Source organism: Pristis pectinata, chromosome 33 (assembly GCF_009764475.1).
Source record: "Pristis pectinata isolate sPriPec2 chromosome 33, sPriPec2.1.pri, whole genome shotgun sequence".
NCBI classification, from domain to species: Eukaryota; Metazoa; Chordata; class Chondrichthyes; order Rhinopristiformes; family Pristidae; genus Pristis; species Pristis pectinata.
In genome coordinates this window covers 5,313,899-5,340,784 of record NC_067437.1, presented here as the reverse complement: position 1 = coordinate 5,340,784, position 26,886 = coordinate 5,313,899, and the positions used below count along the sequence as shown (strand labels likewise).

The 26,886-nt window shown below is 45.6% G+C and overlaps 1 protein-coding gene across 1 annotated transcript; it reads left to right on the top strand.

The window, feature by feature from the left end:
• Positions 1–6,212: 6,212 nt before the first annotated feature.
• LOC127585607 (complement C1q tumor necrosis factor-related protein 1-like) lies at positions 6,213–26,315 on the top strand. Its single transcript, XM_052043207.1, has 3 exons — positions 6,213–6,574; positions 14,198–14,441; positions 24,887–26,315. Exons 2-3 carry the CDS (start codon positions 14,204–14,206, stop codon positions 25,432–25,434), a joined length of 786 nt encoding a protein of 261 aa, XP_051899167.1. The 5' UTR covers positions 6,213–6,574; positions 14,198–14,203; the 3' UTR covers positions 25,435–26,315.
• The last annotated feature ends 571 nt before the right edge of the window (positions 26,316–26,886 follow it).

Below are 26,886 nucleotides of genomic sequence, written 5' to 3'. Positions count from 1 at the left end.
AGGCCCAGGAGCAAACCGACCAGTAGATCCGCCAACTGACCCACCCCCCCTCCGCACCGGGTGACCAAAGATCAGGAGCGCGGGGGCTGAAGTGCAGCCAAAACTTGAGGAGCAGCCCCTTCAGATACTCAAGTAGAGGCTGCAACCTCTCACACTCCATATATACACGATACACCAACTCCTCTCAGCCGCAGAAATGACAAGCAGCTGGAGCCCTTGTCCTTCTTGGTGGTAGAGTTCGTAACTTTGGGAAGTACAGTCGGTGTATCCTGGGCAAATAACTGAAGCACATTTTGCAGGTGGTACACACTGCTGTCACTGTGTGCTGGTGAGGAGGGACAGGATGTCTAGCAAGCTCTTTGTCCTTACTCTACACACTCAAGTAGGTGCCCATGAAGACAGGTATGCACAACCACACTTGTTTTGTTGGCTTTCTGTCACATGGAAACACAAGAACCTATATCATGACCAACAGGTGTCCAAGTGCCCTGTCGGGATTGGGTGAGCAGCACCAGCAACTGACTGACTGCTAGATGTAAGGCTTTCAAAATACAAGTAACACAACAGATGGCATCCTTAGACCAGCCAATATTTTCTGAGGTCATGTAGCTGTTACTTGGATTCTGTTTTCATTACAGATGTTGTTGAGTTCTCCAGTGTGTTAGACACATGCATTTAATTTTCTGCCCATTAAACATGAATGCAGCTCAGAATGTTGTCCGTCTTTTTCTCACTACTGTTATCCACCGTTAACTATCGTTGGCCTCAGCCAGTCCCTTGGTGGATGTTTATACATCAGATGGTGAAAGTGGCACCTGACGAAAGCAGGATGAGGTGGATGCCCGCCAGTTATTACGATCTTTATTATGAGGTCGAGCATCTACTCTCTATGCAGTCACGTTGCCAAGACCAAGAAGTATCCAAGTAGCTGAGTACCCCTGTTTACTAAATTAGATTTATGTATACTGGCAGGGGCAGCAGAGTAGCATGGCTAGTGGTCATACAGCACTACAGCACAGACCCTTCAGCCCAACTCGTCTATGCCAACCAAGATGCTCACCTAAGCTACTCCTGTTTGCTAGCGTTTGGCCCAGATCCCTCTAACCATTTCCTATCCTTCTATCTGTCCAACTCTTTTAAATATTGTTAATGTAACTGCCTCAACCACTTCCTCTGGCAGCTCGTTCCATAAACAGACCACCCTCTATGCAGAAAAAGTTGCCCCTCAGATTCCTATTAAATCCCACCCCCCTCACAAACCTACGTCCTCTAGTTTTTGATTCCCTTTCCCTGGGAAAAAGACTGTGCGCATTCACCATGATTTTATACACCTCTATAAGGTCACCCCTCAGTCTCCTACACTACAAGGAATAAAGTCCTAGCCTGCCCAACCTCTCCCTATAACTCAGGCCTTCAAGTCCTGGCAATATTCTTGTAAATTTTTGCACTCTTTCCAGCTTAATGACTTGTTTTCCAAAACAGGGTGACCAAAGCTGTACACGGCACTCCAAGTGCGGCCTCACCAACTTCTTGTACAACTGCAACATAACATCCTAACTCCTGTACTCAGTACCTTGACTGATGAAGGCCAGTGTGCCGAACGCCTGGTTCACCACCCTGTCTACTGGTGACGACACTTTCAGGGAACCATGTACTTGTACTCCTTGGTCTCTCTGTTCCACAACACTCCCCGGGGCCCTACCATTCCCTGTGAAAGTCTTACCCTGCTTTGACTTCCCAAACTGCCTCGGAACCTGCTGATCCTTGCTCAATCCTGACCTCGGGTGCTATCTGTGAGAGGTTTCCACGTTCTCCCTGTGACCGCATGAGTCTCCCCTGGGTGCTCTGCTTTTCTCCCACATCCCAAAGACGTGTAGGTTAATTGGCCACTGGAAATCATCCCTAGTGTGTAAGTGTGCGGTAGAATCTGGGGAGAATTGGTGGGAATGTGGGAAGAATAAAATGGAATTAGTGTGGGATTGGTGTAATTGGGTGTTTGATGGTCAGTGAGGACTTTGTGGGCCACAGGGCCTGTTACCGTTGACTCTATGACACAGCAGCTGTGAGCTCTGCATTATGAGTCCACATGGGAACCATACAGTTTAATGTGTGAATCTGCCTGTGAAAAACAGTCCCAGCCTATCTGGAAAGCTTGGCCAAGAGGATGATTTTGAGGAACTAGAGGAGGGAGAGTTTGGAAGAGAATTGAACTCATTTTCCTCTCTTTCGTGCTGCTTCAGTTTCTCCTGTCCAGTTAGTGCTGGGAAGTTGTAACGATGAGGTTCAAGGTGCAACGTCAATACCTGCTGGTGCTTATCAGCCTGCAAGTCCCCTTGGTCCCCTAATTTAACACTGTGTAAGCAGTACCCATGCTAATCTCACAGAGTAGAGCTCCAAGATGTGTAGTAGACCCACAAAGCTTCTTGAACCACTGCAGTCCTTCTGCTGAAGGTGCTCCCGCAGTGCTGTTGAGCAGTGAGTTCCGTGCTTTAGACCCAGGATCAGTGATATGTTTCCGAATCAGGGCGGAATGCGATTTGAAAAGGAAATAGTGCTGGTGTTCAAATGTGCTTGCTGTCCTTGGCAGAGACTGTGGGTTTGCACTGGACCATGGTTGACAACCGGAGGTGAAGGGAGTGAATGTTAGGGAGGTGGATGGGGTGCCAATTAAACAGGCTGCTTCATCCTGCATGGGTTCGAGCTTCTTGAATGTTGTGGGAGCCGCACTCATCCAGGCAAGTGGAGGGTGTTTCATCGCACTTACATCTTAGAACATAGAACATAGAACATAGAACATTACAACACTATATAGGCCCTTCAGCCCACAATGTTGTGTTGACATTTTATCCTGCTCTATTATCCATCTAACCCTTCCCTCCCACATAGCCCTCCATTTTTCTATCATTCATGTGTCTATCTAAGAGTCTCTTAAATGTCCCTAATGTATCTGCCCCCACAACCTCTGCCAGCAGTGCGTTCCACGCACCCACCACTCTCTGTGTAAAAAAGCTTACCCCTGACATCCCCCTTATACCATCCTCCAATCACCTTAAAATTACGTCCCCTCGTGTTAGCCATTGTCACACTGGGAAAAAGTCTCTGACTGTCCACTCGATCTATGCCTCTTATCATCTTGTACACCTCTATCAAGTCGCCTCTCATCCTCCTCCTCTCCAAAGAGAAAAGCCCAAGCTCGCTCTACCTATCCTCATAAGACATGCTCTCCTATCCTGATAAATCTCCTCTGCACCCTGTCTAAAGCTTCCACATCCTTCTTATAATGAGGCGACCAGAACTGAACACAATACTCCAAGTGTGGTCTGACCAGAGTTCTATAGAGCTGCAACATCACCTCACGGCTCTTGAACTCAACACCCCGACACATACCATACGCCTTCTTGACAACCCTATCGACCTGCGCCGCAACCTTGAGGGATCTATGGATGTGGACCCCAAGATCTCTCTGTTCCTCCACACTGCTAAGAGTCCTGCCATTAACTTTGTATTCTGCCTTCAAATTCGATCTTCCAAAGTATGTCACTTCACATTTTTCTGGCATTTAAGAGGCTTTTAGATAGACACAGAGAATGGAGGGATATGGATCATGTGCCGGCAGAATAGTTTAATCAGTCTTGTGTACAGCACAGACATCGTGGGCTGAAGGGCCTGTTCCTGTGCTGTACTGTTCTATGTTCTTTGCACCTGAAGGTTTCTCTACCAAAAATATTAAGGGGTCCAGATCTTAGAGTCATAGAGTCATACAGCACGGAAACAGGCCCTTTGGTCCAACTCATCCATGCCAACCAAAGTGTGGGGGCTAGTCCCATTTTCCTGTTTTTACCAGTGAATAGTCATCCCCCAACCGCAAAGAATCTGCAGCAGCAGCTCAGCAATGCCCCAGACCTGGTTTCCACTGTCTGGCACAAGAAACCGAATGGGCCCCCCAATAATTACAAGGTGCTGAGACAGGTCCAGGGGATTTTCTACCATATGCACCACTGATCTCCCCTAAGGTTGTTCCACAGCCTAAGGTTGGCTGACACGAGGTACTTATTGGCTGTCTGGTGCTTGCGGCCATCGAACCTTCTCAGAGGCTGAACATGGCTCTTGTACATTCAATCAGCAGATGCGGGGGTCGCCGGCAAGGCCAGCATTTATTACCCATTCCCCTACTGCCTTTAGTGGCATTTCTGAGGCAGTTAAGAGCTGCGAGCTCTGGGTACGGCAAGGTTTTGGGAGCTGGGATTTTAAGCTTCAAGCATGTGTTTTTCCCTCTCCCCATCCTGCTCCCAACACAAGCCAGCTTTTTACAATTAAATCGTACATATCCTGTTACAGCACCGAGATTTAAAAATCCTGCAAGCACAGCATTGTTCTGCCAGACACAGCCACTTTGTCAGCTCCCTTTTTTGTTTTGAATTCGTGTTAAATTTCCAATTGGCTACTCTGGAAGTTTTTTTAATCTTATGGAAAGAAAGGCTGTGATTTCTATTGCACCACTGGGTGTTCTGAAGCACTTTATGGCCTTTGAAGAACTTCTTGAAGAGTAATCATTGCTGTAATGTGGGCAACACGGCCCTCAGTATGCACACAGCAAGATCCCACAAATCAGAAAGGAAAACAGAAATGTGAGAATGATCAGATGATTGGCTAGAAATCAGAACTCACCCCCTTTCAGCAGACTAAAACCTGCTCTGAAAGCCTCTCACTCAGGTCTCCCGGTAAAGTCCGTCAAGTTGGGGAAAAGATGTTAAAAGCTGCGCTGTCGCATTTGGCACACAGAATCGCGTGCTAAGACAGGATGCATGCAGACCCCATTGGGGGCTCACGGCTACTGCGTCATCGTTGTACCAATCACTGGGAAGAAACCCAGACGTAAAAGAACCCTCCGCGGCACATGGCAGGAAAGGAGGTGAGGGAAAGTATAGGGGAGTGGGGTCAGTGCACACTGACCTAGTCATCTCTGACCAAGGGTGTTCCTGAACCATTGCAAGCTCTGGCCAATGTGTTGCAGGAATTTCTGAAGATCAGCATTAACTGATGTTATTTATTACATCAGTGGTGCCTCTCTTATGTCTGAGCCAGAAGTTTATTAGTCCAATAATACTGCCCCGTAGTGGAGGCAGATACAACAGTGGTGTTTAAGAGGCTCTTCGATAGGCACATGAATATGCAGAGAATGGTGGGATGTGGATGATGTTCAGACAGAAGGGATTAGTGTAATTAGACATCATTAGTCTAATTAGTTCGGCACAACAACATGGGCGAAAGGGCCAATTCCTGTGCTTACTGTTCTATGTTCTGTGATCAAGGACCTTTCAGGGTGAAATTTCTCAGGGAGGAAATGAGGGGTCGATGCCCTGTCTAGACTGCCAGTTTTGAACGCAATATTAAGCTGAAGACTTGACCCTCTAAACGAACTCTTGGTGTTGAGACTGGAATTCTCCTTGTGACATGACCAGCAATCATCCCCCTGCGCAAAATAAACTGGTCCCTTCTTTCTGCAAATTGGTTGCTCCGTTCCCCTACAAACCAACGATGACTTCACATGTGCTCACACACACACACACACACACACGCGCACGCACACACACACACACGTTCTCTCACACAAACATGCTCACACACACATACACAGACGCACACATGCATACATATGTGCACACACGTATGCAGACACACTCACGCACATGCACATAGACATAAGTGCATTCACATACACACATGTGCTTGTACAAACAGCACTCACATGCAACACACACATGCACACACAAACACACACACGCACATACATACACACACATGGACACACAGAGCTGTTTTTCATTCTATTGGGGATGACATACAGCTGGAATAACTTTACTTTGAGGTTAAAATTACGTTGGTTCACTCATTCCAAAAGCGCTCATAATTTGACACACAAACCTCAGTGGTCTCTGAAATCCCTCCTCCCCTTCAGGTCAAGAAAAAACACTTAGCCAAAATAAATAAATTTGACAGAACAAGCTCATTTTTTCAGCTGAGTCTAAGGATTCCCCGCCCCCCCCTCCCCCCCCCTCCCCCCGTCTCTCTCTCTCTCTCTCTCTCTCTCTCTCTCTCTCTCTCTCTCTCTCTCTCTCACTTTCTCTGTCAACTGAACTAATAGCTGTTCAGCACAGCTTGTGAAGACACTTACATTCTGAGGAAAGAGACTGAGAGGGCAGGGGCAGGAGGGAGACAAGTAGGGGCAAGTAGGAGCAGAAAGGAGAGAGAAGGAGGGAAGCAAAGGTATCCAGATATCATTCCGTAGATAGAGATCTGGAGTGAGCTGGGAACAGCTGCCAAGTTGCACAAATGCCTGCAGATTCCTGGAAGTGTTTCGTTAAGTCTCAGTAGTACTCATACCGAACGATACAACAAAAGAACCAGATAAAGAAAACAAGGAACCAAGGAAAAGAGTTAAAAACTTAATTTAGCTCTTTGAATTAGAAAAATATGACCAGGAGAAAATAGAATGGGATAACTGCCTTTCTCCTGAGACTTTTTCCCTCTCTGCCTGTGTTTGAAGGAGAATTACTTCTGCGAACTTCAGCTGGTAAGTCTGTTTGATTATTAGTCTGTCTTGCACAGCTGATCGTACCTCATTCCTTGACACTCGCGAGTCTCCTACTTGGCTGAGGTCCAAGGGTTGGTGAGGGAGTTTACAGCAGCTCTGGGGTTGCAGATCTATTAGTGGGTCCTTCCCACGATTGAGGGGAAGGAGATTGGGGGGGGGGGGGGGGGGTGCGGCAAGGAGGTTGGTGGAGAGTTTGACCATGGAATGTGTTGGGTGTTAGTGGAGGGGTGGGGCGGTGGCAGAGGGAGGAAATTTAGGGGGAACTTTGAAGTAATGACCGACAGTAAACAGATCATAATACAAGCACAGGAACAGACCCTTCAGCCCATCGTATCTGCACTGACCTTGATGCCAAGTTAAACTAGTCCAATCTGCCTGCACGTGGTCTATATCCCTCTATTTCCTGCTTGTTCAGGTGTCTGTCTAAATGCCTCTTAAACATTGTATCTGCTTCCATCACCTCCCCTGGCAGTGTGTTCCAGGCACCCACCACTCTCTGTGTAAAAAAACTTGCCCCACACATTTCCTTTAAACTTTCTCCCTCTCACCTTAAAGCTATACCCTCTAGTATTTGACATTTCCAATCTGGGACACAGACTGTCTCCTCTATCTATACCTCTCATAATGTTATACACTTCTATCAGGTCACCCCTCAGCTTCTGGCACTCCAGAGAAAACATTCCAAGTTTGTCCAACCTGTTTTTATAGCTAGTACTCTCTAATCCAGGCAACATCCTGGTGAATCTCTTCTGCACCCTCTCCAAAGGCTTCACATCCTTCCTGTAGTTTGGTGACCAGAACTGCTCCAAATGCTGCCAATGTGGCCTAACCAGAGTTTTATACAGCTGCAATATGACTTCCCAACTTTTATACTCAGTACCTCATTGTTATTAACTTCAAACAATGGCCTGTAAGTTGTATCTGAGGTTGGCAGGTCTTAAAGGGGAGTGGTGCAGGGTTGTAGGGTGCTTTACTCAGTGTGAGCAGGAATGTTACCTTCTTTACTTCCTGATTGGAAAATCAGGAAATTGTCTGAGTATAGAGCATGTTTCCCCTGCGTGCAGATGAATGGAGAGAAAATCTTGGGATCTTCCTGCTCTATGCTCCTCCTGACTGCTCAGCTGGACGTTTTACTCCTTGATTATTTGAGAGATTAGCAAGGGAGTGCATATAAACTGCATAAGAGGTCCAGTGTAATGTCACACTGCCATACATGGGGCATTACTGGGGTGATTAACCTAAACTTCAAATTGGGCTGGCATGGACATGATGGGCCAAACTACTTACATCTGTGCCCGATATTTCTATGATTGTTCTGTGGTGGCAACCTCTGAAAGCATTGCAGGACCTCGTCCTTTCTCTAACCCAACCCCACCAACAGTTCCAGTTAATAGATCGACACACAGGGGGCGATAACTGTGGACCTACATCAGCTTTCCAGGAATTATGGGCCAGGGGTGGGAGTATTTGGATACAGTGCTCCCAAACCAATTGTTTACTGGAAAGTCCCTCCCTCTGACAATCACCCTTGAAGATTCTTGGATGAACCTTCAATCTAAAGAAAGAGCTCGAAGTCTGCCAGCAAACTCTCCTGGGCCCTCATTATCTGGCTGAGAGGCCACATCAAGGTTGGCGCCATCGAGGCTCAAGACAAGAGTCCCGCTGGTGTGAGCACTCCCATTTCCAGGGTCCCAGCCAGCTCCGTAAATGTACTCAATCTCTCAGTACAGTTGGGTTCAGCTAAGGGCAGTTGGAAGCTCATCAAAGAAAAAAGTACCACACAACAGAGGCTGCAAAATGTAGGCCCAAAGGCCTAATCAGTCAAGAACTTTTCCCTTTCTCCACTGAAGACAGGTTTTTTGAGGCCCAGAATGTAAATAGGTGGCCCTCACTGTGGTTCACTGAGTCAAAAAGCCCCAGTCCAGAGACTTGAGCCCAAGAACCTTGGCTAATTCCCCAAGTGATGAAAGAATTGGATGAAATGTTAAAATGAGCTGCTGCCTCCCATTGTTTTGATGATCAGGGGAGTTTTCACCAATCTTTATCCCCCACCTGACATCATACAAACAGATAATCTGGTCACTGGCTTGTGGGATCTTGCTGTGTGTAAATACCCTACCTTATTTCTGACACTGCAACAGTAACCTGTCTTCTATGGCAGAGTGTTTGGAGGCCCTGAAGGGGTGAAAGTTAGTCAAAGTCATTGTCATATGCCAAGTCCATGTGTGCACAGGCGCAATGAAAAACTTACTTGCAGCAGCATCACAGGCACAGAGCATCAGATGGGCAGCATTCACAAGAAAATCATAAATTAAATATAAATGAAGCACAATTTTTGCAAGAAAGAACATAATTAGAACAAAAAGAGTCCCATTGTAGTGCAGAGTGGTCATAGTGTTGCTATATGAGGTAGTGATTAGGGTTGTGCAGGTTGGTTCAAGAACTGAATGGTTGAAGGGAAGTAGCTGTTCCTGAACCTGGCAGTGTGGAACTTCTGTACCTTCGTGCCTGACGGTAGCAGCGAGAAGGTGGCATGTCCGGGATGGTGGGGATCTTTGATGATTGATGCCGCCTTCTTGAGGCAGCACCTCCTGTAGATGCTGTCAGTGGTGGGGACGACCGGGCTGTGTCCACTACTCTCTGCAGCCTCTTGTGTTCCTGTGCACTGGAAATGCTACTTCTCCTTCGCAAGGTATTCACTAATGTACTGTATGAAATATGACTTTTGGTCTTTGACACACTACTCTTCAAATTCTCAATATCACGCATGGTGCGCTCTTCCAGGTAGCCCATGACTCAGGTTCCTACGCAGTCAGGAACAATCCCTCACTCCCCAAAAGGTTGATAAGTTTCTTTCATTAGACTGGTCGTCCGCTAACTCCACCTTGCTGTGCATCTTGTCATAGACTTTGGATTCTTAATCCCGGTAACTGGCCTGAACATCTCGCTGCGTCTGTGAGTTCCGTTACCTCATAAGACCATAAGATATAGGAGTAGAATTAGGCCATTTGGCCCATGGAGTCTGCTTCGCCATTCAATCATGGCTGATTTTTTTCAACCCCATTCTCCCGCCTTTTCCCTGTAAACTTTAACCTCTTTACCAATCAAGAACCTGCCTTAAATACACCAAATGACTTGGCCTCCACAGCCTTCTGTGGCAACGAATTCCACAGATTCACCGCCCTCTGGCTGAAGAAATTCCTCCTCGTCTCAGTCCTAAAGGGACATCCCTTTATTCTGAGGCTGTGCCCTCGGATCCTCAACTCTCCTACTGATGGAAACATCCTCTCCATGTCCAGTCTATCCAGGCCTTTCAGAATCCGGTAGGTTTCAATGAGGTTCCCCCCCCTCATCCTTCTGAACTGTATTGAGTACAGGCCCAGAGACATCACGCGCACCTCATATGTCATCTGATTGCTGGAGGCTGCCTGTTGTGTTATGAGGAGTCTGAGGCCAGGCCAGTAATTGTAGGGGTGAGGGTGACCTGCCTCTTTCTGTTCTGTTTCACATCATGGAAAACCGAATCTCAGCAAGATCTCAGCAGGTTTCGGAAGGATCATCTTTGCTGAGGGAGGTAGTGAATCTCTGGAATTCTTTCCTCCTGAGGTTGGTAGAGGCCGGATCACCAGATATGTTTAAGGTGGAGATAGATAAATATTTGAAAAATGGAAGAGTTAAGGGTTATGGGAAAGTGGCACAGAAGAGAAGGTCAGCATAGACCATCCATGATCATATTGAACGGCAGGGCAGGCTTGAGATGTTGGTGACCAACTCTTGCTCCTATTTTCTTGTTCTTCTTGGGATCACTAATCCCAACACTGCCAGACTTTGGGTACAGCTATCTGCCATGAACATCTGCATTTTGACCAAAAATGTATTGCAGTTGTTGAAGTTGCACTTGACAATTCCATTCCCTCCACAGATGCAGCCTGACCTGCTGAGTTCCTCCACCAGATTGCTTGTTGCTCCAAATTCCTGCATCTGCCATCTCCTGTGTCTCCAATGAACATTTGCACCTCTGTTTCCCAATTACATTGGACCACACCGCACCCTATTTATCAAAGTGTTCTCAACACCTCTCCAAAGTGTATTAATAAAGACCTTTCTCTATCCTGTCCACAGAGACACTGGCTCCATTAGAGAGTGGTCTGCCCCAATATCCACACTCATTACAATATCCTGACCATTTGTTTAAATGGTGGTTGTGAACTCGCTGCAGTGTTTGCCATGTCACCGTTGTAGAAGTTGCACTCGTCCAGGCAAGCAGAGAGTTTTCCAACACATGTGCCATGTAGATGGTGGAAAGGCTTTGGGTATCAGGAGGTGAATCTCTCACCACAGGACACCACCCTCTGACTCTCCACAGTCAACTTATTTGCCCTGTTATGTTTTTGGTCATGACCCAGTTTGTTATATGTAGACCTTGAGCCAGGTGGTCCCTTGGCCTTCCTCAAAAAAGTGCCATGAAATATTTTACATCCACCCGGGAGTTGGGTAGGTTCTCATCCAAAAGTCAACAGCTCAGAGAGTGCATCATTCCCTCAGACCCACAGTGACGTGCTAGCCTGGATTTGGTACTGGTATTGGCTATCATTGTCACATGTACTGAGATACAGTGAAAAGCTTTTGTTTGCGTGCCATCCAGACAGATCATTCCTTACATAATTACATTGAGGTAGTAAAAAGAAAACAGAATGCAGAATATAATGTTACAGTTCCAGAGAAAGTGCGGTGTAGGTAAACAAATAAAGTGCAAGGGCTGGGACAAGGTAGATTGGGAGATCAAGAGTTCACCTTTTAGTATATGAGAGGTCCGTTTAAGAGTCTGATAACAGCGGGATAGACGCTTGAGTCTGATGGCATGTGCTCTCGGGCTTTTGTATCTTCATCCCGATGGGAGGGGGGAGAAGAGAGAATGACCGGGGCTGGGAGGGGTCCTTGATTCTGTTGGCTGCTTTCCCAAGGCAGTGAGAAGTGTAGACAGAGTCGATAGAGGGGAGGCTGGTTTGTGTGATGTGCTGGGCTGTGGTCACAACTCTCTGTAATTTCTTGTGGTCTTGGGCAGAGCAGTTGCCATACCAAGTTGTGATGCATCAAATAGGATGCTTTCTATGGTGCATCTGTAAAACGTGGTGAGGGTCACCAGGGGCATACCAAATTTCCTTAGCCTTCTGAGGAAGTGAAGGTCCTGGTGTGCTTTCTTGGCTGTAGCATCTATGTGGCTCCAGAGTCATTTCCTAATTCCGAGATACAATCGTTGACCTCTGCTGACATTTTGGAGGGCTCCACCAGCTGCTTTGGTTTTCTCCCATGTGCCAAAGATGTGCTGGTGGGTTAATTAGCCACTATAAATCACCCCTTAGTGTAGGTAACTGTCAAAGGACTCAAAGGGGACTTGATGGGCAAGTGAGAGAGAGCATGGTGCAAGGGTACAGGGGAATAAGGAGAGGGAACGGGATTGCTCCCCTTGGAGCTGACGTCCCATAATAAACATGTTGAGATGAGGACATGTGAGGGGCTAGATCCCTGGTCCCAACAGGGGAATTATTTGAAGTGAAGCCAGGCCATTCTCCAAGGATCTGTCCCCTTAAGAAAACTCCAGCAGACACTGATTCCTAATGTCTACAAAAGATTCATGTTTGGTCTTTTGTTGGTCCATGTACAGTATGTTTCCAAACTCTCACAATCGCTGTATTTAAGTGATTCCACTTCACAGCCATAAATCCCAATCACCCTCCTTCCTGACTTGTTCTTGCAGTAATTAGTAGTTCCCAGAACCAGTGCAGGCAAGGCTTGTTGGCAGCAAAGTCTGGGATTTTACGACCTCACAGCCCGCTAGAAGTGAAACAGAGAGCTCACAAAAGCTGTCAGCAGTACTAACGCATCTGGTATCGACAGGTTCTACTAAAGGACATCATCTTCTAAAGGTAAATAATTTGCAAAGGTGTTAGCCTCACCATTATCTTGATATTTGTTCTTTGGAAAGGCAAGATGTGGTCCCTTTTGTGGTATTTTTGCCAATTGCACTCAGTCATTCGAAGTACGCACTGGTCTGATATCATAGAACATAGAACGGTACAGCATAGGAACAGGCCCTTCAGCCCACAATGTCTGTGCTGAACATGATTCCAAATTAAACTAATCTCTTCTGCCTGTGCACGATCCATATCCCTCCATTGCCCTGCATATTCATGTGCCTATCTAAAACCCTCTTGAATGGCACTATCATATCTGCTTCCACCACCAACCCTGGCAAAGCATTCCAGGCACCAATTCCTAAATCCGTGAGTCCTTTAGAATTTGCTCTCACTCCTGAAAGAACTCAACAAATGGGTCTCCACAATCATCTCCAAAGATTCCCTACCCTCGGAATGAATTTGTTGTTCAAGTCCAACCCCCTGACCCTGAGAATCTACCCCTGGTCCCAGTCAGAAGTCAACCTGTCAGCAGATACCCTGCCAACCCTTCTCTGAAGGTCACACTTCAATGAAGGCGAGACAACAGACAGTCATTCTGGGCCAATTTTAAGTGACTGCCCGCTTTGATGGGCAGTGCTCTCAACACTGAGTTCGTAAGGTGTGGGTTCAATTCTCACTCTAGGGGCTGAGAAAATAAGAAATAGAAGCAGGAAAAGGCCATTCAGGCCCTTACATCTGCTCTGCTATTCAATTAGATCATTTACCTCAGCATCACTTTTCTGTACTAACCTCATTTCTGTTGATTCCTTTAAAGATACAAAAATCTCTGCCTTAAAAATACTCAGTGATTGAGCATCCCCCACCCTCTTGGGTTGAGAATTGCCAAGATTCACCACCCTCTGATTTTTTTCTCATGTCAGTTTTGAATAGTCCTAATGTTGAGTGTATGACCCCTGGTTCTAGACACCCCAGCCAGGGGAAGCTTCATCCTGAACTCTGCCTGGTCAAGTCCTAAAGGAGTTTTGAGATCATAGAGTAATAAGAGACGTACAGCACAGAAGCAGGCCCTTCGGCCCACCATGTCCACGCCGACCTTCTTGCCCACCCACACTAACCCCATTTGCCCACATTTAGGACTGTATCCTGTGCCTTGCCTGTCTAAATGCGCCTGAAATGTAGTGATCATATCTGATTCCACCACGTGCATCGGGTCAAGGAGCGACCATTAAATGGCAGAGCAAGCTCAAGGAGTCGAATGGCCTACTCGTTATTGGTCCACGTGACTTCAAATGGTGTCACAGAGTCATAGTTATACAGCACGAAAACAGACCCCTCGGCCCAACTCGTCCATGCTGACCAAGATGTCTACTTAAGCCAGTCCCATTTGCCCGCACTTGGCCCATATCCCTCTAAACCTTTCCTATCCGTGTACCTGTCTAAGTGTCTTTTAAACATTTTTATTGTACCTGTTTCTTTCACTATTCGTTCCATATACCCACCACCCTCTATGTGAAGAAGTTGCCCCCTTGGATCCTTTTTAAACCCTCCTCTCACCTTAAATCTATGTCCTGTGGCTTTAGACACACCTATCCTGGAAGAAAAGACCGTGACCATTCGCCTTATCTATGCCCCTCGTGATTTTATACCATTTGTTCTTAGAAAATATGTCTCTTGTGTTTTACAGTCAGTAATGGTGACTAGAAGGCTTCTGGGACACATCCTGCTCTTCATTTTTCTGACGCCTGTGACTGGGGCTCCATCCAACGATCCTGGTGTGGAGAGAAAGTCGACTCAGGACCAGTGTGTCCGCTGTTGCGAACCCCATGAGAACCCCGTGCATCCGTCATCGAGCCCGCACCAGGGCAGTTATAGCCCTCCCTACCCCATGCCTCAAGTCTACCCTCATATCAACCTCACCATCCTCAAAGGTAATGGAGTGATTTCCATTCATTGCACATTGGAGTAAACCTTACAGGTCCTCCCTCCCCTTCTTACATTTCTCGAGGGCTTTGCTTCAAAATGCTCTCTGTAAAATCTTAAATAAGGTCACACGGAGGCAAACAGTGTAGAAGAAATCCATTCTGCCCACTGAGTCTGTGCCAGCTCTTTTGAAGTGCACGCCACACCAATGCATTTTCCTTCCAACTTTCCAAATGTTTTTGTTCCCATATATTTAAAGGCAACATTTGAACAAACTTGTGTTTTCAGTTTTCCAAAATGATTTTGTTCGTATTTATAATTCCTTCATCTCTAGGGACCAAAATCTTCAACTTTTATGTAAGAGATATAAAATAAATTAGAGAGAGTGAGGCAGAAACACATTAGGGTGGTACAGTGGTGTGGCTACAAAAGCCACTGCCTCACAGCTCCAGAGACAGGGGTTCAATCCCGACCTCTGGTGCTGTTTGTGTGGAGTTTGTACGTTCTCCCTGTGACTGTGTGCGATTCCTCCCACATTCCACAGACCAGTGGTTTTGTTGATTAAATGGTCACTGTAAATTGCCCCTTGTGTGTAGGTGAGCAGTAGAATCTGGTGGTTGGGGGACTGATGAGAGAATAACATGGGATCAGTGTAAATGGGTGCTTGTTGTCAGAGTGGACTCCAGATTCAGATTCAGATTAGTTTATTGTCATATGCACCAGGGTACAATGAAACTCCTTCCTCACATGAAGTTCACAGAGTAAACAGTGTTCATGGTAATAATAAATACAGCAGTAAATATAACAATGAGCGTAAAACAAAAGAATGGTGCAAAGACTGCAGTGCAATCTGAATTAGTGCAAAAAGAAGTGCTAAAGTGACAATAATGGAAGAAGTAGAATTAAGAGTCTGAGAACATGGCAGCCCCACCGGGAAGGGGATGTGAAGGAGGTGATTGGTTCAGGAGTCCGATAGCAGTGGGGAAGAAGCTGTCCTTGGGGCTGGACGTCCGGGCTTTCAAGCTCCTGTATCTTCTCCCAGAAGGTAGAAGAGAGAAAAGGGAATGGCCAGGGTGGCAGGTATCCTTGATGATACTGTTCCTGAAGCAACGCACCGTGGAGATGGACTGGATGGAGGGAAGTGATGAGTCTGTGATGGACTGGGCAGTGTTTACCACTCTCTGCAGGTTCCGTCAGTCTAGAGCAGAGCAGTTGCTGTACCAGGCTGGGATACAACCCGTCAGAGTACTTTCTATAGCGCATCTGTAGAAGTTCGAGTGAAACCTCGTGAACAAGCCAGATCTTCTCAGATGCCCAAGAAACTACATACGCTAATGTTAGAAAGTTGAGCCTGCATCTTACCCACTGTGATGCCCAGATTCCTCAATATAACTTAAGAACTTGGCTGAGGAGGTATCTTCCTTGGCCAAGTCAGCTTGTGGCTTCAAGTTCTGCTCCAGATCCTTGAGTTCAAAATGTAGGTCACCATTCCAGTGCAGAGTAGAGGAAGAGCTGCACTCTTGAAAGCACTGCCTGTTAGGGGAGATGCTGAACCTTTCCCCACTCATATGGACAGTCCCACTGCTCTCTTTGGAGAATGAACCTAGAACACACCCTGTTGCCCTGACCCATGTTTACCCCTCAACCAGCACATATAAGGGCACGATCTTGCCATCAGCGCATTACCCTTTGTGGGATCTTGCTGAGCACAATTTGGCTGCCGCATTCCCTGCATTGCACCAGTGACAGAGGATTATGGACCAGATCGAGTGTTTTCCAGCTCACCTTGCAGCCTCTCCCTGCAGCCACACTTATCTTGTACAGCCCTGTGCCTCCAATCACCCAGGAAGACTCAACATCAAGACCACCCAACTAGACAGAGATTGGTAAGCAGCAACTAGACGCCAGGTGGTGGATCCTGCAGCCCGACCCCAACCCTGCTGTTAGCAAGGGTTGTTTGAACTGCTTTAAAGTATCTCTAATGATTGGTGACATTTAAAAACTGTTCAAATGGATTTAAATAACCATTTTTAAAAGACAAGACAAGATTCCTTTATCGAAACACACAGTGAAATGCATCTTTTGCGTAGAGTGTTCTGGGGAAGTATCACCACTCTTCCGGCACCAACATAGCATGCTCACAACTTCCTAACCCACATGTCTTTGGAATGTGGGAGGAAACCGGATCACACAGAAGAAACCCACGCAGTCATGGGGAAAATGTACAAACTCCTTACAGACTGTGGCCAGAATTGAACCTGAGTCTCTGGCGCTGTAATAGCGTTACGCTAACCGCTACACTAGCGTGCCTGCCCTTAGGGGAATAGTAAAGGGAAAAAAATGTTTACTTACAAACAGCTTCAAATGCAAGAAATTAATTTAAAATATTATGTAGGAAGCAAACGTCTTACCCAAATATATCTACTTATCCCAGGTCAGTGAAATGAAAGAACTATACAGCGAACAGCAGCCAGGGTTAGAGTGAAACAGGGAGCAGATGGAAGTTGTGCCTGGTCCCTCAAATGCTTTTGCTCCGCCCCGGTATATCTTATGTAAGTAAATACGATGTCACTTATGACAGACTTGGTATTGTTTGGAATGTCACATGCAGCGAGGGAAGAAACTTTGAATAAACTGGACACGTCCTGCTTGAGTTTTTCGTGTCTCTTGCAATCCCTATGGTTTGCGATGCTGGTTTACAAGAATCCAGCCAATGTTTGACCTCCACTTCATCTCTGACCTCCGCGTTACAAAACACAGGCGCAGGATTAGAGAACAGGCTGAACAAAGTCTACAATCAGCCATCGGCTTTGGTTGACCCACTCATCAGGACTGGCCATTTTTGCCCTGCTGTCATTTTAAGGCTCAGCTTTCTCTTCCTTTGATAGTTTGGCCTTCGGGACATGTCCCAAAGTATTACCATTAGCAACACATTACACAGATAAAGAAGCTTAATCTAACTTTAACTGCCCCATGCAAAACACTAACTGCTGGAGGAACTCAAGAGGATTAGGCAACATCTATGGAGGCAGAGGAATCGTCGACGTTTCAGGTCGAGACCCTCCATCAGAGGCGAGACCATGGATGTTTTCCTTAAGTATGGACCCAGTACTGGAACCAGTTGTGGCTGAATCAGCATTTATGAAAGTTCATCATTACTTCCTCGCACGTGAAACACTTTCCCAATCTGCCACTTCCAATGAACAGTGCATATACACCTCCAGATCTGTTCTTTTACCCTTGTTAGGATGAGGGAGGGGGGAGATTACAGGAAGAGCAACAGATGACATTGTGGGTGGATTTGAAAATGAGGACAAGAATTTTAAAATCGAAGCATTGCTGAACCTGAATTCCTTTGGTAACCACACTGCAGTAATTCTAAGAAGAATAGAACCTTACAGAGTTTTGTACCAGAACTGAATACAATTCTCCAGATGAGACTCAACCAGACTTTTACATAACTATAACGTAACTTCTAACCCGTTATATTTTAGTCTCCTTCAGATAAAGGCAAATTTCCATTAGAGACAGGCATCTGTTTAACATCTCATCTGAAAGACAGTTGATTTTTTTTCCATGGGAACTTTGACAGAGTCAGATGGAAAATATTATACTACCAGTGCCTTGTGATAGTTTATTGAAGGCTGGAGGTATATAATTTACCATGTGTACACATACTTTGCAAGGGAACAGTTCTGAGAAGTCAACTGGTTTTACTGAAATGTATCGCACAACGGTGAAATACTGACCTGTTGCAAATTATAACCTGCCAAATGTAATCCCCGCATACGGTCAGAGGCGCAGAGCTTAATGGATTCAGACAGAGGTTGTTCTATGTTAGAAGCACAAACTGTCAGCCAGATGATGGACGCAACTGCTTTTGAGGAAGAGTTGGAGAAAGATGGTTCAAATCAGACCAATCATCTGATTTCAGCTTTCGGCACCCCCCCGGCTACTAATGGAAATAGGGAACACCAAGGATGGTCATGATCCATCACACTCTGTGATTATCCTTCAGAATGTTTCTCACTGGGCAATGCAAGAGGACAGCTCCAAATAAGTTGCATCTTCATTAAACACTGTGGCATTTCCCCTTGTAAGTTTGATTGTGGCTCAGTGTACACACTGCTCCGTCAGACAGATACGGATTCAAATCCCACTCCTGGCACTTGAACATATTATCCAGCACCAGTGACACTGAAGTGTAATGATGGACATTTACCCAATAAAAGATGGTCATTCCTCCAGTAAAAAATCCAACTGCACTATTTGAGGAGTTGTATTGGTATTAGTATTGGTATTGGTATTGGTTTATTATTGTCACTTGTACCGAGGTACAGTGAAAAACTTGTCTTGCATACTGATCGTACAGGTCAATTCATTGCACAGTGCAGTTACATTGAGTTAGTACAGAGTGCATTGAGGTAGTACAGGTAAAAACAATAACAGTACAGAGTAAAGTGTCACAGCTTCAGAGAAAGTGCAGTGCAATAAGGTGAAAGGTCACAACAAAGTAGATCGTGAGGTCAGAGTCCATCTCATCGTGTAAGGGAACCGTTCAATAGTCTTATCACAGTGGGATAGAAGCTGTCCTTAAGTCTGGTGGTACGTGCCCTCAGGCTTCTGTATCTCCTACCTCCTAGAGAGAAGAGAGAATGACCTGGGTGGCTGGGGTCTTTGATTATGCTGGCTGCTTCACCAAGACAGCGAGAGGTAAAGACAAGAGTCCAAGGAGGGGAGGCTGGTGTCCGTGATGCGCTGGGCTGTGTCCACAACTCTCTGCAGTTTCTTGTGGTCCTGGACAGAGCAGTTGCCGTACCAAGCCGTGATGCATCCAGATAGGATGCTTTCTATGGTGCATCAATAAATGTTGGTGAGAGTCAAAGGGGACAAACCAAATTTCTTTAGCCTCCTGAGGAAGTAGAGGCACTGCTGAGCTTTCTTGGCAGTGACATCTACATGATTTGACCAGGACAGGCTGTTGGTGATGTTCACTTCCTGGAACTTGAAGATCTCAACCCTCTCGACCTCAGCACCATTGATGTAGACAGGTACTGTTGAGAACATGGTGATAGGAGGAAGTCTTTCCTCTGCTCAAATGTTCTGCATTTAATTAGTTCACGGCTTACGTTAATTCCATTTATCTGTCTTGAATCTACATATTTTCTAGATATTAGAAGAATGTAAGATAATCATTTGGAAACGTAAAATATTCTAATGGGACCTGACAGTGTAGATGCGGGGATGATGTTTCTCCTGGCTGGAGGGTCAAGAACCAGGACTCACAGTCTCAGAATAAGGGGTCAACCATTCAGGACCGAGGTGAGAAAATGTTTCTTCACCCAAAGGGTAGGGAATCTTTGGAATTCTTTCTCCCAGAGAGATATGGGGGCTCAATTGCTGAGTTCAAGACAAGAGATGGATAGATTTTAGAATTAGGGAAATCAAGGGATATGAATTGCTATTCACTAGGTGAATGAAGTTGTCCAGATCTATTCCCTGAAAGTTCTAGGTATTCAACCCTCTTGTCCTGGATCAGATGAAAATCTACGTGCTATCAATTGTCTCAGACATGTAAATTAGGTCACCTCTTAAAGGAATACATTTGTAAATTCTTCACACAACTTAACCCTTTGAACTGGTGGCATTCCCTCCAAGGGCACGGACACGGGAATGTCGGCACATTGGTGCAACTGGTAGAATTGCTGCTTCGCAACGCCGGAGTCCCGGGTTCCATACTGATCATGGGAGTTCACACACTCTCCCTGTGACAGTGCGGGTTTCCTCTGGGTGCTCTAATTTCCTCCCACATCCCAAAGACCTGTGGGTTGATAGGTTACTTCGCCATTGTAAATAGCCCGTAGTGTGTAGGTAGAATATGGGTGAAGTTGAAGAGAGGGAGAATAAAAAACGGGATTAATCTAGGATTGGTATAAATGGGTGGTTAATGGTTGACACAGAGACGATGGGCTGAAGGGCCTGTTTCTATGCTGTAGCTCTCTCTATGACTCTATGACAACACATTCATCCAGAGAAGCAGAGGACATGTGGGTCATTGTCTCTTCCACTTACCCCCATGAGTTCAGCCTGAACCCAACAGGCAGGAAAAAGCTTATCACAGAGAACAACCCTGAACTTTGTCATGATCCAGCTCCACAAATTAAACAATCCTCTGTAAGTCACCCCTAGGTGTACGTGAGTGGTAAAGTCTGGAGAGGGTTGGTGGGAAGGTAGGGACAATCAGAAACAGGTTTATTATCACTGACATATGTTGAGAAATTTGTTGTTACTGCGATAGCAGTACAGTGCAAAGTATAAAGAAATAAAAGTCACTATAAGATACAAAAATAAATAAATAGTGCAAAAGAGGAATAACGAGGTAGTGTTCGTGGGTTCATGGACCATTGAGAAATCTGATGGCGGAGGGGACGAAGCTGTTCCTAAATTGTTGCGTGTGGGTCTTCAGGCTCCTGTACCTCCTCTCTGATGGTAGTAATGAGAAGAGGGCATGTCCTGGATGGTGAGGGTCCTTAGTGATGGATGCCACCTTCTTGAGGCACAGCCCCTTGAAGATGTCCTCGATGGCGGGGAGGGTTGTGCCCATGATGGAGCTGGCTGTGTCTACTGCCCGCTGCAGTCCCTTGCAATCCTGTGTATTGGATCCTCCATGAAACCAGTCAGAATGCTTTCCCCGTATATCTATAGAAATTTGCAAGAGTCTTTGGTGACGTACCAAGTCTCCTCAAACTCCTAATGGAGCAGAGCCACTGGTGTGCCTTCTTAAATAAAACGGGATTAGCGTAACTGGTCGGTATGGACTCAGAGGGCCACAGGGCCTGTTTCCATCCTGTGTGATTCTATAAACACCACACATAACTTGACAAAAGATATTGTATAAAAATATCAAGTATTAAATGATGTAAAATATTACAAACTGCTTTATGCTAATATGACCTCTGCACTTTGAATCTTACTCAGCTTTAATTTTATAACTTGTTCTTCGTTCTAACTGTGGACATCGGATCATCGGTCCATAGTCTCCGTGCAAAGCAGTTCTTTAAATGTGACTCACTCCAGATGATTTTGAACATAACTCACCCCAGCCATCACTGGGACAAGTCCTGTCTGTGGCTCTCAGCAAGTTGCCAGAAGCTGCCCCGAAAGTTCTTCAGTTTATAGTACAAAATCACACCTGCGACAGTTTGATTGTCCTGACGTCCCCTGTTACCGTGCCATCTTCATCCAATTTGCCTGCTACAAGACCGTGAATTGTCTGATATAGAAGTGATTGGCATTCGACCATTCGCACAACAAAATGTTTTGCTGGGGAAGATGTTTTACACTTATCAGTATTCGGAAAATAGGCGAATGGGTTTTACTCCAACAACGATTCTCATGTTCATCAGCCTGTTAAGATAAGATTTCTTTATTAGTCACATGTGCATCGAAACACACAGTGAAATGCATCTTTTGCGTAGAGTGTTCTGGGGGCAGCCCGCAAGTGTCACCACGCTTCTGGCGCCAACATAGCATGCCCACAACTTCCTCAGCCGTACGTCCTTGGAATGTGGGAGGAAACCGGAGCACCCGGAGGAAACCCACGCAGACACAGGGAGAACGTACAAACTTCTTACAGACAGCGGCCGGATTTGAACCCGTGTTGCTGGCACTGTAAAGCATTATGCTAACCGCTACACTACTGTGCCTGCCCTGTTGGGGATAGAACCAAACAGGACGGCACCATCGTTATTATTTAAGTGTTGACTTGTAAGTCTTCGGTGATAACCATATTGTAGGGGTCCAGTCTTCCAGTTTTTCTATATTTTCTCTTAGCGTACACCGTATTTGAATAGAACATGGAACAGTACAGCACAGGAACAGGCCCTTCAGCCCACAGTGTCTGCGTCGATCACGATGCCAAATTAAACTAAATCCCTTCTGCCTGAACATAATCCATATCACTCAATTCTCTACATATTGATGTGTCTAACAGCCTCTTAAACTCCTCTATTGTATCTGCTTCCAGAACCACCCCTGGCAGCCCGTTCCAGGCACCCACCACTCTCTGTGTAAAAAAACTTGTCCCGCACATCTCCTTTAAAGTTACCCCCTCTCACCTTACATGCATGTCTTCTACTGCTTAACATTTCTACCCTGAGAAAAAGATTATGACTGTCTACCCTATCTATGCCTCTCATAATCTAAAAAACATCAGGTCTCCCCTCAGCCTCCAACGCTCCAGAGAAAACAACCCAAGTTTGTCCAACCTCTCCTTATAGCTCATGCCCTCTAATCCAGACAGCATCCTGGGAATCCCTTCTGCACCCTTTCCAAAGCCTCCACATCCTTTCTGTAATGGGGTGACCAGAATTACACCATACTCCAAGTAACTGGTATGGCATGGACCCTCTTGGTTCCTCATGACACACTGAGATATAATATTTGATCAATTTTTAGCCCACGTCAGTTTACCCTGAGTTAAGTGTGCACTTGCCGATTGTTTTTAGCAGTGCTGTAGATGGGGTGCGACCTGTGATCAGAAAGTTGAGGGTTCAAGTCCCACTCCAGAGAAGTGAGCGCAAAATCTGGATGGACACTCCCAATGAAACATCGATGGTTTGCTGCCTTTTGCATGAGATAGGTACTTAAGGTGTTTGGCTAATACTTTGAAGAGGAGGGGAGTGATCACTAGCATTCTGCTCAAAGTTAAACCCACCATAAATGTCACTAAAACAGGTCACTTGGCTTTTATTATATTCTTTCTTATGGGATCTTGTGTGTAAATTAGTTGCCTTGTTATCTGCATTACAACAGTGGCTGCATTGGTTATAATTAGTAATTGGTTTATTATTGTCACATGGATATGTCACCATCGGGCAGGAGGGACAGAAGGCTGAAGTCCCACACCACCAGGTTCAAGAACAGCTACTTCCCTTCAACCATTTGGCTCTTGAACCAACCTGCACAACCCGAATCACTACCTCACTATAGCAAGACTATGACCACTTTGAACTAAAATGGACTTTTTTTTTGTTCTATTTGTGTCCTTTATTATAACAACTGTGTTTAATTTATGTTTAATTTATGTTTTTCTTATGAATGCTGCTTATCTGATGCTATGTGCCTGTAATGCTGCTGCAAGTAAGTTTTTCATTACACCTGTGCACACATGGACTTGTTCATGTGACAGTAAACTCGACTTTGACTTTGACCTCTAATGGAAGTGATCTTATAGAGGTGTATAAAATCATGAGGGGTACAGATAGGGTGAATGAACAGTCTTTTTCCCAGGTTTGGAGAATCAAGAACTAGAGGGCATAGGTTTCAAGTGAAAGGGGAGAGATTTAATAGGAACCTGAGGGGCAACTGTTTCACCCAGAGAGTGGTCAGTATACGGAATGAGCTGCCAGAGGAAGTGGTTGAGGCAGGTACATTAACAACATTTAAAAGGCACCTGGACAGGAAAGGTTTAGAGGGATATGGGCCAAATGCTGGCAAATGGGACTAGCTTAGATGGGAATCTTGGGCGGCATGGACCAGTTGGGCTGAAGGGCCTTTTTCAGTGCTCTCTGACTCTATCCCTCTATGACATGTACCAAGATACAGTGAAACGTTTTGTTTTACATGCCGTCCAGACAGATCATTCCATACAAAAGTATCTTGAGGTAGTGCAGAAGGAAAACAACAACAGAATGCAGAATTTAGTGTTACAGTTACAGAGAAAGTGCAGTGTAGGTAGACAATAAGGTGCAAGAGCCACGACAAAGTAGAGTGGGAGATCCACACCAATGATTGGTTAGCCACAGAGAGAATCTGTATTAACTATTGGTTATCTTTATTAGTTCAGTTACAAACAGACATACAATTCATGCAGTTTAGGTACATAAGCATGCACTTCATACAAGAATAACTGTCCATACACTTACCTACAAGGTTTCCCTGACACTTTCCTAACAGTCAATCAAATAGAAAAGCTATTGCCCAAGAATCATGAGCTAATGCAACAAGAGTTCATCCTTATACATTCAAGAGTCTTATAACAGTGGGATAGAAGCTGTCCTTGAGCCTGGTGGTGAGTGTTTTCAAGCTTTTGTGTCTTCTGCCCAGTGGAAGGGCAGAGAAGAGAGAATGACTGGGGTGGGAGGGGTCTGTGATTACGTTGGCTGCTTTCCCAGGGCAGCAGGAAGTGTAGACCAAACCAATGGAGAGGAAGCTGGTGTATATGATGGGCTGGGCTGCGCTCACAACTCTCTGCAATTTCTTGTGGTGTTGGGCAGGGCAGTTGCCGTACCAAGCTGTGATGCATCTGGATAGGTGCATCTGTAAAAATTGTCACAGGTCATCAGGGTGCCTCGAGATGGATGTTACTTAAATCAAAGTCCTTCCCCATTCCACTCACCTCTCCTCCCCTTTCCGTTACAAGCAGATCCTTGACGTTGTTTTGTTCTTTCAGGTGACAAAGGAGAGAGGGGTGAGCGAGGACCTCATGGAAAGCTGGGCAAGGAAGGGCCAATGGGTCTCCAAGGGCCCACAGGAGAAAAAGGTGACCGGGGGCAAGCAGGTATCCCAGGAGATTCCTACAAGCAGCACTACTCAGCCTTCTCAGTAGGCCGTAAGAAAGGCCTCCACAGCAGCGACTACTACCAGACCTTGGTCTTTGACACCACGTTTGTGAACCTCTACGGTCACTTCAACATGTTCAAGGGCAAGTTCTACTGCTACGTCCCAGGGATCTACTACTTCAACCTCAACATCCACACATGGAACTTTAAGGAGACCTACCTTCACATCATGAAGAACGACCAAGACATGGTCATCTGCTACGCCCAGCCCAGTGACCGTAGCATCATGCAGAGCCAGAGTATTATGCTCGAGCTGCAACAGAATGATGAAGTCTGGGTCCGTCTCTACAAGCGTGAGCGGGAAAATGCGGTCTACAGCGACGACGTTGACATTTACGTGACCTTCAACGGTTATTTGATAAAGCCCAACCTGGACTGAGAACTCTCTCGCTTTTCCACCCCCCTTTTACGGGAAGCATCTTCCGTTGGAGAAGGGCCATTTGGCTTTACGTGCGACCTCACCTAATGTTTAACAACACCTCTTCACTCACTTACCTGAAACCATCCATGGTGCTTTCTTCGTTCACTTCAAGGAAGCCACATTGGTGACAACATATGTATCTACCTACTTTGTTAAAGCAAAGGTAAAAAGACCAAAAATAAAGTATAGGCCCTTAACTCTGATCTATATAAAGGATAAAGCACAAAAAGCTAATGCTTTCAGGTTTTAATATCCTTGTGACAAGAATGTCCCAGGACCAAGATCAAGTGTAATCTTTGGGTGGGTTTATGCTTGAACGAGCAAGGTGCACAGACTTAATACAGCCACCATTTTACAATTGTAAATACTTCTATTGAGTAAAGAGTTACTATTCATTCAGGATGTCCCTAAGAGCTTTCCAGCCAGTTAATTACATTATGAACTCTGGCCACCATTTAAATAAACTTCAATTTCTTGCAATAGAAAAAAACCAAGGCAATTTGAAGTGTTTTCAGGGGTGGTGGTGGGGGCAGATACGACAGAGGCGCTTAAGAAGTCGTTAGATGGACACATGACTATGCAGAGAATGGACGGATATGGACCATGTGCGGGCAGTAGGGATGTGTGTGATTAGGATCTTTAGTTGAATTAGTTTGGCACAACACTAGGGCTGAAGATCCTGTGCTATACTGTCCTATGTTCTCAGTTCTAAGTAAAACAAAAAATTGTTTTGTAAGGCCATTCTTTGTGGACCCACAGGCCACTTACAGGAGTTAGGTCCCAACCATAGAAGATCACTGCTTAAATTAGAACAGAAAACACTGGAAACACTCAGCAGATCAGGCAGCATCAGTAGAAAGAGAAACAGAGTTAATGTTTCAGGTCAAAGACACTTTTCTGACAAAGGGTCTTCAACTTGAAACATTAACTCTGCTTCTCTCTCCACAGATACTGCCTGACCTGCTGAGTGTTTCCAGCACTTTCTGTTTCCATTGAAGATTTCCGGCAGGTACAGTTTTTTTTATGTTCATTCACGGAATAAATTAGGCCCCTTTGATGGTTTGCAATTTGCTTTGGTTACAGAAAGGATCTCTTGGAAAGTAGCATGGGGGTTTCGATCCAGATCACCCTGAATGACCCTCTTATCCACGATAGGTGCTTGTAGTCAAAAACTAGTCCCATGACTAGTGGTGTGCCTCAGGGGTCGGTGCTGGGCCCATTGTTGTTTGTCATCTATATCAAGAAATTGGATAAGAATTTACAGGACATAGTTAGTAAGTTTAGAGAAGAAGGTAAAATAGGTGGTATAGTGGATAATGAAGAAGGTTATCAAAAATTACAGGGGATCTTGATCAGCTGAGTAAGTGGGCCGAGGAATGGCAAATGGAGTTTAATTCAGATAAGTGCGAG